We start from the raw sequence: 16,592 nt of genomic DNA on the forward strand, positions 1-16,592 counted from the left end.
CAGTTGGTTGCACACTGTTCCCTCAGTGGCAGCAAGAATAGCATCTTCAACATGTTGAAAAAGGCCCCCAGGCATACACAGTGTCCTTCTCATCCCTTGCTGCAATTTCTCTAAGGGATACCATTATCTGCTGTTGTTTGGACTGCTGGTGGTTAATGTACCTTACTCCATTGTTTTTTCTTCTCCCTGACATGGGACACAGCACATTTCTCAACAGTAAAGTGAGCTCCACTGGTCTCGGTGGAAGACAACATCTTGAAGTTGTTTGTTAGGGGACATCTGGAATTCTCCCTGAGCTCCATCTTCCCTGTACAGAATGCCTGGACCTACCACTGTCATACCACTCACAGTCAAGTGGAAGAGTAGTGACAGACCTGTATTTCCTGTAGAAGAGGCAGCATTCCCAGGAGACAATAATAGCTGAGATACCTTTGGTATCTCAGGTACACGACTCTCGGTAGCTTTTCCAGCATTTAATGTGGGCATTTGGTAGAGCAGTCCAGGTTTAGCCTACTACAGTTACTGTGCTATCAGTATCTGCTTGCAGGGATAGCAAAACATAAAAAACATAAACAACTTTAGTAGTGACTGAGAAATACTGCAAGGCAATAGTAGAGAAATAGCCCGATATTGGTCAGTACAAGAAATGGCATAAGTAGGTCAAGATAATGTGGCAAACAACGCTTATCTACCTTTGGATGTCTCATACTATCAACTGTATTTGATTCACAGCAAGTAATGTAGCCTCAGTTCTAATGCAGGCCATAAAGTGTCAGTATTTGGTAGAGTGGCCTGGAGTTTTGGTTTTCAGATCCCTAAACCAATAGTATCTATTTTACTATCCTTTATGATTTAAAGAGCTGACAGCTCCAGTGTCTTCTAGCACTACTATTGGTAAACATTTGTTCATCACGTCTTTTTTCCCCAGCCTGCCACATCTTGAGTTCTTGCCCATGGCGCACTGTCAGTCTCCTGTTGCCAAGCAGCAGTGTTACTCAGTTGCTACTTCACTACTGGATGTACTTTTTGTTTTACTGTCCTAATTGACAAACTGACATTTTCTGTTGTATACGGGTGTCACATGAAACACATCATGATCAGTATTTGTTTGGACTGACTCCATCTACACGTAGGAAAAAACAAAACTGCAAATACCTGCTAAAATACTATGGAATGTGAGGCTGACAGCTCTTGAGGGAGAGACCCAGTATACATGTAAGATGTTTTTTAAAAAAATATGAAACCTTTCAACAGTATGAGCCGAGTTGAATTTTACTCAACATGTTCTGTTCCAACATAATATCAATCAAAGTGAAATAACATAGAAAACCTATTTACAGTGATTCTAGTGGACTGCTGTAGACTATAATAACTAGAGTTTGGAAATGTGGTGCCAGTTAGGTCATATAGAACCTCCGCCAAGCTTCTGACTTACACAGATGAGGACTGGCTTTTCCTTAGTTAACCTGTCTTTCATTAACTATGATTGATTCACGATAAGCTGAAATAAAAATAATGAAAAGAATGGAGAATATTATAAATTTGATGACAAAACTATTCTGGAGACAAGATGATGATACACTCCAGTAGACTCATGTAAAGCTGCACTTTTATTTCAATATTTTGTTTTCAATGATGGTCACCTCTTCCAGAGACCGAGAAGAACGTCTTTCAGCTTTGCATGCAGCTCAGCTAGCCAATCAAGAAGAGCTGCAAAAAAAGATACAGCAGAAGCAAGAAGATTCAGCACGTCGCCATGAAGAAAATATTGAGCAGATTCGACAGAAAGCCTTAGAATCCAGCATCCTCCGATACTCAACTGATGATTTACCGCCAAGGCTGGCACCATATGAAACACTAAAATTATGTGAAATCTGTAATGTTTTGGTATGTATGTGTGTTTCTGCCTAATGAAGTCTGTGTTAATAAAAATTACGTAGAAAAAGATAATATAACTAAGTAGAGTTCATGTAACTATATTTAATATATTTATATGGCATGTATATTAGGTTGAGTGATGATCTACCTCACTCAAATTTAAATTTACTTTAGGATTAAAGGAGACCATTCACCAAAAAGCAGAAGCCTTGAGTTGTCGATAGGCATATGCAGGAGGAGGAAAACTTTCTAACTTTTGGATTTATCTTTTGATGAACTAGAGTACACACATGTGCCGCGCCCACACCACCACCACCACACACACACACACACACACACACACACACACACACACACACACACACACACACACCTATGCCCCTAGATTGTGCCGGCTAGACTGATAGTACCAATGCTATTTTGTGATTTTGTGACAGGTTATGGTGAGGGTACTCTTAGGTGAAGTAGAAGAGGAGCTGAAGGGACAGCAGGTATAGTTGTAGTAGCCAATGGGAAGTGACACACACTGAAGGCTATGTGAGGATGTGGATTGGAAGAGGGTGACAGGATAATGGAAGGGGAAACTGTTGGTTGGAGGGTGTGGGGACAGTGAGTTACCTGAGATTGATACCAAGATGATAATGGGAGTGGAAGATGTGTTGTAAGGATAACTTCCACCTGAGTAGTTTGAAGAAACTAGTGGTGTAGGGAAGAATCCAGATGGCACAGATTGTGAAGCAGCCATTTAAATTGAGCATGTTGTGCCACCAGGTGGTCAGCTGTGTTCTTGACAACAGTTTGGTGCTGGCCATTCATCCTGGTGGACAGCTGGGTGGTAGTCATACCAACATAAAAGGCTGTGCAGTGTTCGTAGCAGAGTTGCATGGCTGCTTCTGCAGGTGGCAAGGTCTCTGATGGGGTGGTATAAGCCAGTGACAGGACTTGAATAGGAGTTGCTGGATGGGCAGACTGGTTAGGTCCTGCACCTTGGACCACCTCAGGGCCTTTGCCAAGGAGTTGAGAGTGGGAGTGGTGTAGGGATGGATTAGGATGTTGTGAAGATTGGGTGGGCAGTGGAACACCACTTCAGGAGGGTTGAAGAGGATCTTGGATAAGATGTTCCTAATTTCAGGGCAGGATGAGACATAATCAGAGTCCTGATGAAGGACATGGTTCAGTTGTTCCAAGCCAGGGTGATATTAGGTGATGAGTGGGGCACTCCTGTGTAGCTTATTCTTGGTGGTGGTGGGAGGTTTTTTGTGTGTGTGCCCTTGCGTGTGTGTAGATACGGCATGTTCCATTGCAAATATGTCATTCGAGGGTGGAAAGGGAAGGAAATTTCGGTGTGGGAGGGATGGCAGCTGTCGAAATGTGGGTACTGTTGGTGGGTAGTGGGTTTGATGTGGACAGGGATGTGAATGGAGCCATCAGTAAGGTAGAGGTCAACGTCCAAGATGGTGATAAATTGGATAGAAGAGGACAGATGAAGCAGATGGCAGAAAAGGTGTTGATATTATGAAGGAATGTGGATAGTGTGTCATGGCCCTGAGTCCAGATCATGAAGATATCGTCAATGAACCTGAACCAAACTAGGTGTTGGGAACTTCAGGAGGCTAGGAATGTTTCTTCTAGATGACCCATAAACAGTTTGGCTTAGGAAGGTACCATGCTCCACCTTTCTGTACCAGTTCAGAAAAGTGCCGGTTTCACTTGTTAAAACCCAGTCCCATATCCTGTTCCTTAAGTGCTTCCTGAACCAATGAATCCCCTCCAATGGCCACCTTCTCTGGACCTCACCCTTCCTTTCACAACAACATTCACCTTTTCAGTTTCCGCCAGTCTGTATCACTCATGAACCTGGTTTTGCGAAAACACCTCTCCATAGCACAGATATCTCCGAACCATCTCAATTCCCTCCACAAGATACCACCACTGTTTAGTCAGCATTACATATAATATCTCTGAAATATAAACCCTTGCACTCCCAACACCTGGAGACGCATTCCAGACACTACCTCCATAAATTGCCCAAACGTTGACATCTTGCTACGCCCTTGGGGCACTAATATTCACCAACACCCATTCTTCTCACAGTGAACCCTGTCATCAACCCCTCATAGCAACCAATTTACCACATCTTCCAAACTCCTTACCAACACCCCACAGAACCCTGAACCCAAGCAAACCCGAAACACTGTTGTTAAGCTCACAATCAAAAACCTCAGTCCCACAGAAGTTTGTCCTATTTAAAGACCTAACCTTCATCCCTGTTCCCAAGTTCAATGACACTGGGCTTGTCGAAGACCTACTCTCCTTTTCCTGATCCTTACAGTGGAAACACTTCTTTGTCACTACTCGTTCCGATGAAGGCCAACCTAATCCCAACATTGAACCTTACCTCTGCCAGTTCATACCGCCATCTCCTGTGACCCTCCCCCCTCATACCTAACAATCCCCTAGTCAGCTTCCAGGAATTGCTTACTACCAACTTGGCCTTGCCATCCTTCCCCATGTCCATTCCTAAGAACATTGACCTTTCAGCAGAAGAAAGGACAGCCATACACAACCTGACAATGGCTCCAGACCTAATCATCCTCCTTGCAGACAAAGGCTCCACCACTGTTGTGGTGAGTCACAGTGACCACCTGATAGAAGGCTTGTGCTAAGTGTCTGTGTGATCCTGTCCCAAATCCAATATAATCTCCAATTCCTACTGAAACCCATAGGCACTTCCCAGAATCTCTCACCTGAGTCCATCTCCTTCCTCACCCCAACACCCACACCCACCTTCTACATGTTCCCCAAAATCCGCAAACTCAACATTCCAGGCCACCCCACTGACCAACATCTACAACCAATTGACCAAAACCTAGCCTCTCGCATCAAAGATACTAACTACCTCCTTCACCAACTTTCCGCCATCCCACACCTTTATGTCCCAGATCCCTACTCATCAAAGTTGATTCCACTTCCCTACTCATCACAGTTGATTCCACCTCCCTACACATCAGCATCCATTGTCTCCCATGGCCTTGGCACTATCTAACGTTACCTCTCCCAAAGTCGTTCAGGCTTCAAACCCTCCAGCTCATTCCTTATACACCTTACTGATTATATCCCGATCCATAGCTACTTTTTCCTTGCAGGGAATGTTTACAAACAAATCCACGACATGCCCATGGGCACCTGCATGGCACCCTCCTATGCCAAAGTGTTATGGACCATCTAGAGGAAACATCCCTAGCCCCCCAAAACTCTCAACCCCCCCCCCCCCCCCCCCCCGTCAACCCCTAGTCCGATAATATCTTAATGGGCTAGGCTCAGGGCCAAGACACCCTGTCTGTATTCCTTTAGAACCTCAGCATCTTTTCTTCCATTCACTCCACCCACTCCTACTCTGCCCAATGTACCACCTTCCTGGACAGTGACTTCCACCTCACTGATGGCTCCGTCCACACCTCTGTCCACATTAAACCTACCAATCACCAACATTGCCTGCATTTTGACAGCTGCCATCCCTTCCACACCAAAAAATTCCCTTCCTTACAGCCTAGCCACCTATGCACAGCCTGTCTGGAGTGACAAGAACTCCTTTGCCCAGTACAATGAAGGCCTCACAAAGGCCTACATACTCGGGCAATACCCTCCAAACCTAGACCACAAACAGATGTCCCATGCCATATCCTCACACCACACCAAAAATAAGCTACAAAGGAGCAACCCTCACCAGGGCTTTGATTATCTCTCACCCTGTCCTGAAATTAGGAACATCCTACCCAAGATCCTTCCCACTCCTCCTAAAGTGGTGTTCTGTCACTCAGCCAACTTATGCAACATCCTGGTCTATACATATGCCACACCCACCCCCAACCTCTTGCTACAGGGATCATATTCCCATGGCAGACCAAGGTGCAAGACTTTCCCACTCCACCTATCCCAGGACCTCTTACTCCAGTCCTGTCACAGGCTTATCCTACCCCATTAGAGGCTGAGCCACCTGTGAAATCTAACATGCCGTGCACCAACTCTGCTGCAAACACTGCAAAGTCTTTTATGTTGATATGAATACCAACCAGCTGCCCACCAGGATGAATGACCCCACCAAACTATTGTCAAGGACAGAGTAGACCATCCAGTGACACAGCATGCTGCTGAGAATAACATGCTCAGTTTCAGTGGCTGCTTCACAACCCAAACTATCTGCACTTTTCCCTGCACCACCAGCTTCTCTGAACTACACAGATGGGAGTTATCCTTACAACACATTCTCTGCTCTTCATAATCATCCTGGCTTCACTCTCAGGAAACCAACTGTCCCCACACTGAACAGTTTCCCCTTCCACTGTCCTGTCACCCCTTTCTAATTCATGTCCCCACAATCATCGGCCGCTACAACTATACCTGTCACCACTGCCTTCTGTATGCCTAACTGGCAAACTGGCCTCCCTCTGAGCCACTAGCCTCTCCTTATCTCCCACCTCTCTCTACCCATCCACCCCAACACTACTCCCTCCACAATCAGCCCACCTGCTGCAAAATAGTACTGACACTGTCAGTCTAGCTGGCAGCATATAGGTGCACAGGAGCATGTAATAGATATACTAATTCTCATTGGTGGTAGGAAATATTTCATATATTTTTATTTGCTTCCAGATTGGTTCAGAAGTATACTTACTGAGCCATCTCCGTGGACGACAACACCAGGAAGCGTTGCAACAGAAGCAAGATGTTACAGCACTTTCAAGAGAGGAACTGCTGTCATTCAGCATAACACACATTGTTGATGCGCCAGCTGACAAGATAGATCCTCGAATTGCACTTGATAAGGAACGTCAGAAAGCACTCAAGAAGCGGTGCAAAAAGATCCGCCTACGAATGGCTTCGAGGTGAGGTTATTGTTTTTAAGGTAGCTGTATTTTTCAAGAATGAATTTTCACTCCGCACAGGAGTGTGGTGATTTGAAACTTCATGACAGATTAAAATTGTGTGCCTGACTGGAGCTCTGTGAGGGCACATGTGGTTTGATAGTAATAGGCCAGTTATGAGAATGTGGACTCTCCATTCCACATAGAAGAACAGCTCAGATGAATGGTATTGTCACTTGAAAATGACTGGAAAAAGAAGTGAACCTGACTGTCTACCCACCTCCAGGCTCTTTCAAGAGCATTGCCTGACAAACTACTTCTCCGTTGTAGCTCAGCAACTGAAAAACCTTTAGTGAGGTGGTAATTGCATAAAGAAAAAGCACACTGTAGACCACCAGATATGTTCTGAGAACTGCTTTAATTACTTTTGCAGTGATCAAGTCCTTCACAGAAGCTGTGTATGCAGTAATAAATTCAAGTTCTGTCCTCAATATCTGCTCTCAGAGCCCAGACAGATGTTAGGTCCCTTCACTGGTATTATTGTGTACTGATCTAGCTAGATTAATATCTAGGAAAAGATACAGTGAAGGAGAAAGAAGCATGACTTTGAACAGAAAAGAATATGAACACTGCTTTAAATATCTTGGGTCACTGGTAACTGAGAATAATGATGTGAGAGAAGAAATACATGCGAGGATTGCAGCTGGTAACAGGTGCTACTTTGTACTGGTTAAAGTGTTTAAAGCAAGGAGTCTTAGTAGGAATCTGAAGCTGATTGTGTATCGTATAGTAGTTAGACGTGTAGTGATGTATGATTCAGAGACCTGGACTATGACACAAAATGATGAGGGGTTGTTGCTGAGATGGGAAAGGACGATACTTAGGAAAATCTATGGGCCAGTGAATGATAGGGGTTTTTGGAGAATTAGAAATAATATGGAGATCAGAGAGTTGTACAACAAACCAGATATCATGACAGAAATAAGGAGTAATAGACTACGTTGGTTGGGACATGTAGAAAGAATGGTGGAGAACAGCACAGTCAAGAAAGTTTCCAAAGGAAATCCCGGTGGACATCATATAAGGGGCAGACCAAGGACCAGATGGCTAGACAACTTGGAGGAGGACTTGAGAAGGATGGGAGTTATAAGATGGAGAGCTGAGGCAGCCAGCAGAGAAGAGTGGGTGGAGATTGTCCGGGAAGCCAAAAGTCCTATAAGCGCTGTAGTGCCAAGGAGTAAAGCAGAGTAAGATCTAGCTATTGTGCATCTAATTTACATGATCTCCCTCATTGTACACACTATCATCAAACAACAGAACCTTATTGCCACAACAAATTGTTTTTTATTCTGTGTCTTATCATAATATTCCTTGTTCTTTATCGTACATGGCACATTTTGTTCTCTTGAATTAGCTCTGCCACATAATTGTCAAAATTATACCACAACCTGGTCAGATCACTATGTAATATCTCTGGAATGTACGTACTCTTTGCAAAGAATAGTTTCTGTGGCCTGTATCCCTTTGCACTGTTTGGTGCTGTACTGTACACAAAAACTGCAAATGGAATCCAACTGTCTCAGTCTGTCTGCGATCTGTTTACATAGTGTTGCAATATCTCTCTTAAAGTCTGATGCGAGTTCTCTGATTCTCCATTTGTATAAGGATAGTAACTAATAGTCTGCATCTTCTCAATCCACAGCATTTTGCATTCTACGGTTTCTCATGAAATTGCTTCCCATGTCACTGTCAGTTTCTGTACTTCAGTATAACTTTCTCAGCAAACACTGGTGCTACAATGTCAGTATCTTGCTGTTCAGCTAGTATAAACTTAGTCAGTTCATCCTGAAATGTGAGGATATACTTGTTACCTTGGTCTGTCTTCAAAGGACATACCAAATCAGTGTCACCTCTTGAAAATGTGTTTGGGAGTCTTTGTCATCTCTAAAGACATATTTGTGTGTTTCCTAGTGAATTTATTCTTCTGACAGCTCTCGCATTTCTGGATATACTCTTCTATATCCTCCTTCATACCACTCCATATTCAGTACTTTTTTTATTCATCCATATGTTCTCCTTATGCCTTGTTATCCTCCCTCTGGAGAACTGTGATACTAGTTTGCAACAGCCATGCTGTCATTGCCTGCCTGAGCGATTCTTGACACGTGCAAGGGCTTCCTTTTCTGCTGCCTTCTGACCCAGGTTGCCATCGACTTCTTGTTGTGTGCCAGGTGCCCTGACCTCTTTCATTCGTGAAAGTGCCTTGGAGACTTGATATGGTTTGGACTTTTGTACAGTGTATAGTAATCATATTTCTGCAGCTTTAATGTGAACTTATTAATCTGGATGCAGATCTGATCTGCTACCTGTCCATGTTAGGGGTTTATGGTCAGTTCTGCCAGACATGCACGGTCTAAAGTATTTGACAGCTCAACAACTGGCTAACATCTCCTGCTCAATGTTTTCACTTTATTTCATGTCCTTGAGGCATAAGCGACAAGTTACTTACTTCTGTTTTTTCTTTGACTTAAAGGTAGCCCCAACAAAATTCTGACTTACATCCATAGTGATTCTGAAGTCCTTTTCAAAGTCCAGATACTGCAGCATCAGTGGACTGAGCAGTTTCTCTTTTAAACCCTGAAAACTGTTTTCTTGCTTGACACCACATATGTAGCATTCTTCCTTCTTTAATAATTAGTGTAGTGGATGTGTGATTTTGCAGAAGTTGTTTATTAAATGCATACAGTATGCCACACTACCTAAGAGTTTCTTCAGTTGCCTCTGTGGATATTCCTTTATCACTTTGATCTTCTGTGGGTCTGGCTTCAAACATTTGGCCAATAGAATACAGCCCAAATGGCACACTTTAGGGTCACAAACATGTTACCATACCATCTACATTCTGCAGCAGCTAGCTAGATTTCATGCCCGATGCTATCTGTGTAAGACAACTTGTCTCCTGGCACATGGGCAATGTCGGTATACATTGTGCACAGCTTTGCTATGGTGGCTTTCTTTTCCATGTCCAGATGACTCATACAAATATTCTCTTTTAGAGTAATTATTCACACTTTCAACAGTGGCTTTTCTTCAGTGATGTGACTCATTCTGGATCATTCCCACTACAGTATTGCTTCTGCTTCCACTCATGGGAGTTCTTTTGACACACCCTCACCTGTATTGTTTAACACACTCATTATGCATTCCCCTGATTGCACTTTCACCAGTGCCTCAGGTAGATACACACCGTTGGTGACCTCCTTTTTCATAATGATAACCTCTTTCATTCCACAGGTCTCTATTCTTATCCGGCACACTCGTTCCTCTCCACGCCCAACTATTAACATTGTCCCAGATTTCACATCTCTCTCTAGATTTTCTGTGTTAATATTGACTGTCTGCTTCTACTATAGGTTGGCAGTTGGTTCCATCCCACCTGACCTTTGCCTTTCTATGTGTGTTTCACTCTGCATTAGAGCCTTTCTCAAAAGAGACTTCTCTTTCCTGTACATGCTATTGGTACAGCTGACTCCCCTTTCTCTGTCTTCATTTTACTGTGCACCTTTTGCTCCATGTCTGAGCCTGTTCTGAAAGAGCCTCCTTTTTCTCATACATGCACTATATGTAGCTCTCACTCTCACTCTGTCTTCATTTAGATTTGTTCCTTGAGGATCCGCAGGCAGTGTGGTGGTGGCTACAAATCCGTTTCCCTAAAGGAGGCTCTGCACATCATCCCATCATTAAGAAGATCCACATCTTCCCCATGGAAGCAGTGTCTCAGTTGCATTCTGCTTCTTGTTTGCAAACTGAGGGTTGTAGTTACTTCTATCTTTGCCACCACATTAACAATTCCCAGAATCCTAATACCTTTGGCCAGAATGTACCGTGCACTATCTTTCGAACTACGTTGAACTAGGATTATCTGTGCCCCACTATCCACAAGAAATCTCAATTGATTTTCTGTGCCTTCCTGGCATCTCAATTCTATAAACTCTTCCTTCATTCCCTATGCTTTACTTTTCTTCTGCATTTGACTCTTCCTCTGTGCATGGTAAGCACAGGTCCATGCAGTCTCTCAAGTAATGAACAGTTTGTTTGGATTTAAAACATGTTACAGGCTTCAATCGCCTAGTTCCTTGCAATTTCCATGGAACATGAGTGGTAAAACTTGGCCTTTGTCACTGGCACTTTTGTACTCTCTCCTCTGTTTCCTGATACGACTGGCCCTTCCTTTCTGACTCTTGTCGGTATGGCAGTCTTGCATTACATGACCTGTATTACCACATACAAAAGACTTTGTCGCTTTCTTTTTGTTTCACAGTGATGCACTGCCACTTAAAGTGTTCCCTATTCTCTGGCCAAGGCTATTGTACTCTCCTCCATGGGAGCAACCTCTAAAGCCTCTGCTAATATTAATTGTTCACTGTACATACACACTAAGGTCATAATCCTGTCATTGTAAATCACTTCAATGAATACTGTTCTGCTTAAATTCCAAATGAATTCAAGGGTATCTTATAATTTCGTCTCTTGCACTGTGTGTCTGATAGCCTCTCTATAGCAGTGCTGCATTGCTTAATTTTCTACTAGTATGGCACACACATCTCACCAACTGGCACTTGGGTCTCAGACTAACAATTTTATGTGCTGGGCCAGGTATTTTAGTTTTTATGAATTTTAACAAAGAATCATCCTGATCTCGATTTGAGTTGAAATGCTGTTATGAAATTGTCGACCAACTCATTTAGAGTATTCTTATTGCATTCCTATTAGTACAAACAGCAAAGTTTCCATGGAGGAAGGTACACGTGTTAAACACAAGCAGAGCCAGAGCAAAGTTCTAAGTGTCTACCCCTGGGCACGGCCTACATGGAATACAGATTACTTCACCTGAGTTCCCAGAATGACTCTCAAAGTCTAGGCTGGGGTCCCTTTCGGGATGACTGCTACTATCTAATTTCTGAGGACTTGACTTCAATCACAGGTGGCCCACTGTTTCCGTATAACCCTCACATCAGACCTGCCCTTCTTGCCATGCCATGTGCCATCTTGAGTCCATATATGGTTACCCAATGCCCATATATGGTCGGCCTCCACACAGACAATAACCTGCCACAACTAGCAGCTTCTTCATGTGGGACTCCACACAGACAATAACCTGCCACAACTAGCAGCTTCTTCATGTGAGACTGTAAGTCTAGCTACATAACATTTCCAGCCAATGCCTAAGTCAACACTGTTCCTATTTTAGACAAACAGTGACATTTGTTACCTGTAAATTAGTTAACTAGTCAATAATTTGACTCTGTTCAGATATGGTAATACATGAAGAAGAGAATTAGTCATCAATGTATTTCTGCTTTTTGTGCACAAATGTATTTGCCATAGATGCAGTAAAATATTAGGCAACTGTTGACAATTTTGATGAGTTTACAGATTAATGAATTTTAAGCTTCATTCATTTACAGTACAGAAGTTTGGAGCATTCACATAATATTCCATGCACCTCTAACTTACCTGGACATGGCCACTTGATTATGCCAAATAAACAAGAGTGTCTTTTAACCATAATGAAAATGCCCCATTTTAGGTGACAAACTGTCTGACAATCCAGTGTATAAGATACCTCTTGACGTTCTTCTGAAGCTTCTCTTCCAAGTACTTTTCATTACCTTAGAATTCAACTGAAAGATTGGGAAGACCACTGTATCTTTATCTGCCTGTGGTATAAGCACATAAACAAGAACTGACAGCTGTTGGTCTAGCTTAGAACTTGCACTGTTTTTCAGAGCATGAAGTACTATGGCCCCAGTGTTTTGAGACCAGGTGAGGTGTGAGAGCAGTCCCACATTGGGAGGGCCATTTTCCATTTAGCTGTCATGATTCAGATTTCCTTAAATTGATTAAGGTGAATGCTGGGAATTGTTACTTTGAAAGGAAACAGGTGGTTTCCTTCTCTACCCTCTTCCTATTTTAGCTTGTGTTCTGTCTCTAATAATATTGCTGTTGACAGACTGTTTTACTCTTCATTCCCAGTTCTATGGTCTGACTGGGATTGGGCATGATTTGGGAGGAGCAGACAAGATGAACATGGAAGAGGCAAAGCAAAGGGTAGTCAGAGTGAGAGAAGAGTGATGGTTTGGGAGCAGCATATACCATCAGTAGAAGAGAACAGAAGTAAGTCATGGAGAGCTCATCCAACAGAAGAGTTGGTGGTGTGTTGCATATGGAGATATGAGGGACAGAAGTTTTGATGGTAGACAGGGGTTTGGCAACAGTAGGTGCCCTTCAGGGTGGGGATGACACAGGATAAAATAAATAGGGAGAAGACTATGGGTAAACAGATGTTGAGGAAGGTTACTACGATTAATATTTAGAGAGAGACCAATGAGGTGACCGACATGAGATGTGTGGAAATGCCTCAGTATGGTTTCTCTTTGACTCCTGACGATATATAGCTCCTTATGCATTTCACTACATCATAATTTATGTAAGAAAAATTGTTTTTATTGCCCCTGCTCCACCACCACCACCACCACCACCACCACCACCACCACGACCAAGCATAATCATGTCCTATGCAGTGACATTGCAGTACTGATATTTATAATATGCATGACAGATAATTAAATGAAGTTACTAGTAGTCTCTCTTCTGAAGTTAAAGTTAATAGAGTCTTTGCAGAAGCACTTCTTTTTTCCCACAATTGCTTTGTTTTTGCATTAATTTTCAATTTGTTTCTATTATTACAGTGTTACATTGTGTGACATCACGTGAAGTAAACCCTCCTCCTCCTCCTCTGCCTCTCCACCTCTCCCTTCTTCACTCTCTGTATGTGTATCTGTATATGTGGTTTTTAATAGTGTATCTCACTGTCTACAAAATGAATTGAATGCACTGAATAGATCACTAGCAACAATGAAATTCTGAGTCAGACATGGAGCCATGCACAGTTGAGTTGACTGCTCACAATGAGTAGGGTTCAAGGTTTGGTCTGGTACAAAATTTCAGTTGTGGCTATGTATTCAAGTTTTACTTTTATGCCTTGTAAGTTTATTATATCTTAAAATGCATTATGCTGTACTAACATTTTCAATTTAAGCAGTTCTGAAAATATCTAATCATAATATTCTTGTTTTTTAGAGGGCAGGAATATGAATCCAAGAGGGAGATTCCACAAAAAATAGAGTCTCCAAATAAAGTTCGCCTCCAGAAATGTCTCCGTGATGTTGAGAAGTTACACAACACGCAAGGGAAAGGACAGTGGCCAAATAATGCTGTAACAGCTCTTGAACGAGCCTTGGGTGAAGTGAACCGCATCCTGTCCAAACAGGTGACAGTTGTTATATATATATATATTCCCAAATTCCTTTTTGAATAAGGTTGCTTTGCTTAGAGTCCATAGTTGCCAGCCACTTTGGTTTTGCCACCACTATAAAAACTATGACTGTTAATGTCCAATGGTAATGAGTGAAAAATGTATACTGTGAACTTTATATGCTGCTACTGGTAAGACTTTTGTTTTGTTTCCAGTACTAATGAACACAATGGTCAGAAATTCACCCACTGCCTTGTTATGACAAGATGAAATCTGACACTATACATTAATAATTATTATCATGTGAGATTGTCATTTTGATAACCCATCGATAACCTGGTACATGTTGCTAGGCAGTGGGTATGTTGTCTGAAAATGGTTCATAGCCAAAGTATTAAAAGTGTTTGCTTTAGGTATATGATTCATAGAGGGCACATAAGCTAATTCTTGTATTATGAAAGCACTGAGTGCGTGTGCTTAGTACCTTTACTAAAGCCAATTAAAATCTGAAGACGAGAAATCCACCCAACCTCTATGTAAGGCTGCTGACTAAAGAAGTATTAGTGTCTGCGAATGGGGGACTTATGAAAATATTAGTTCTTTCTTATGCCTGCTGCACACTCATTTCCACCTGACTGGTGGCAGAATATGCATTTATAAAAGTTAGCATGCTTTTTATGTTATTTTCTTATTAGTCAGACTGCAGAAATCTTTAAAAATGCTTAAATAAATTTTGACACTTTAGATGTTCTTTATTGAGAGAGAATTTTTGGTACTACATCTGTGCAATGACGGATATGTATTTCAAACTCCCAACACTTACGTTTTCAGTGTGCTCTTGCTGCATTTCTCTTTACTTCACATGAGGAGTTGTCATACTTAAAAACTGGCTAAGTTTGCAAAGATATTCTCAGTTTCTTCTGGAAATGATGATAAATTCCCAGTTGTTAATTGCACTTCAAAGATCAGTAGTAAACATTTGTCACACTAATGAAAAAAAGTATTGAAAAACTGATGACGAGAAATGATACTTTAATAATTATGAGTGAGTGCTGGAGGCTGCTTTCACCTCCAACCCCACTCCATGAAAACTAACTGCTTTCGTGGTTCACAGTTGCAAGTTTTAATTAAAATAATCATTTTAAGTGTGCATATATACTTTTACCCTTGTTTCAGAACTTCTTAGTTACATTTTTAGAAAATGGACTTGGAACTTAAAACCTAGGTCTCTCTCTCTCTCTCTCTCTCTCTCTCTCTCTCTCTCTCTCTCTCTCTCTCTCTCTCTCTCTCTCTCTCTCTCTCAAGGGCTAACACGAAGTTTCATATAATCAGGATGATTGCCTGTATCTTACCCATATGTGACATTGCCATTTGTTCAAAATTGTGTTTGATTGAGGCTCGGTCCTGAACCATTTGAAAAGTCAGATGCTCACAAATTCAAAAGTTTCTTATCACCATTGGAGTACTTTTACTAATATGATTTTGGCTTCCCTTGGCGTAAGAAACAATTAACTAAGCAAATTGTGAGTTACATATAATATAATATCTAACACAAACCCTGTTGAAAGTTTTTCCCTCACCCTTTGGTCCTTCCGACTTAATATTACAAAATGTGATAGTCAGTTTTTGTGTGTAACAGGCATCTTAGAGCTATCTAGAGACCAAACCAAATATCAGACCTATGGATTACTTGTCAGGCTCTTCAATCAAAGGTTCTATTCTACACAATTGTATCATTGCATTTTGCAAGGTAAGGTGTCCCAAAACTGAGGCACCTAATATTTAAAAAAAAAAAAAAAATGATTTACCCAGTCTATGAGGTTACATATGGTGTCTTTGTTTAGAAGTAGTTAGTTGTAATTTGTTTTTCCATTATAAACTTCTCTTTTTAGACAAAAAATAATTTTGACAAAGAGCTTTGCAGACTGAAAATAAATATGCATGCAGGTATAGAATATTTTCCACATGTATGAAAACATGGACTTTGTAGCTACCAAATTTTGTTGCATGCACAGAAAATTGTGTTCCATCTGTGGATTATTCATTATTGTTTAATTTATTACATGGAGATAATTCAGTCCGTGTAATTCTTATGTATGATGCACTCTGGTCCAAAATATGATATAGTTGATTCCTAAAACTGATACACTAAATTTTTTCATCATGCAGTTCTATACACTGAAATATGTTTTTCTTGCTGCTGTTGGCAATAATGCAGCTGTTGTCATACCGTGTTTTATGTTATTGTTGACAGTGGCTAGAGAATGTAGACTGTGTTACGTTTGCAAGTTGTTAGTTCTCTGTGATGGGATGCATTAGAGAGACCTTGGAAGGGCACAAATTATTTACCTGACACGTTTTATTCAAATTCAGTTCATGATTTCATGACAGCATCAATCATTTCAAGTCATTTTAGTAATTTCTGTGATACAGTAAAAGAGAGGCCTTTACTGTTGGATGGACACCTTAATTATTTGGATTCCACACTAATTGAAAAAGTGACAAAAGAGGAAGTTGCAATCATGAAACTG

General features: G+C 41.6%; 1 protein-coding gene across 1 annotated transcript in view; it reads left to right on the forward strand.

Annotated features, from left to right (window-relative positions):
* LOC124799056 (S phase cyclin A-associated protein in the endoplasmic reticulum) overlaps positions 1–16,592 on the forward strand; it is a 621,352-nt gene that overhangs the window by 162,732 nt on the left and 442,028 nt on the right. The window contains exons 18-20 of the mRNA XM_047262594.1: positions 1,653–1,887; positions 6,532–6,764; positions 13,887–14,076. Of these exons, the coding sequence (XP_047118550.1) occupies positions 1,653–1,887; positions 6,532–6,764; positions 13,887–14,076 (658 nt within the window). The remainder of the gene's footprint in view (positions 1–1,652; positions 1,888–6,531; positions 6,765–13,886; positions 14,077–16,592) is intronic.

This window comes from Schistocerca piceifrons, chromosome 5 (assembly GCF_021461385.2).
Source record: "Schistocerca piceifrons isolate TAMUIC-IGC-003096 chromosome 5, iqSchPice1.1, whole genome shotgun sequence".
Lineage (NCBI taxonomy): Eukaryota > Metazoa > Arthropoda > Insecta > Orthoptera > Acrididae > Schistocerca > Schistocerca piceifrons.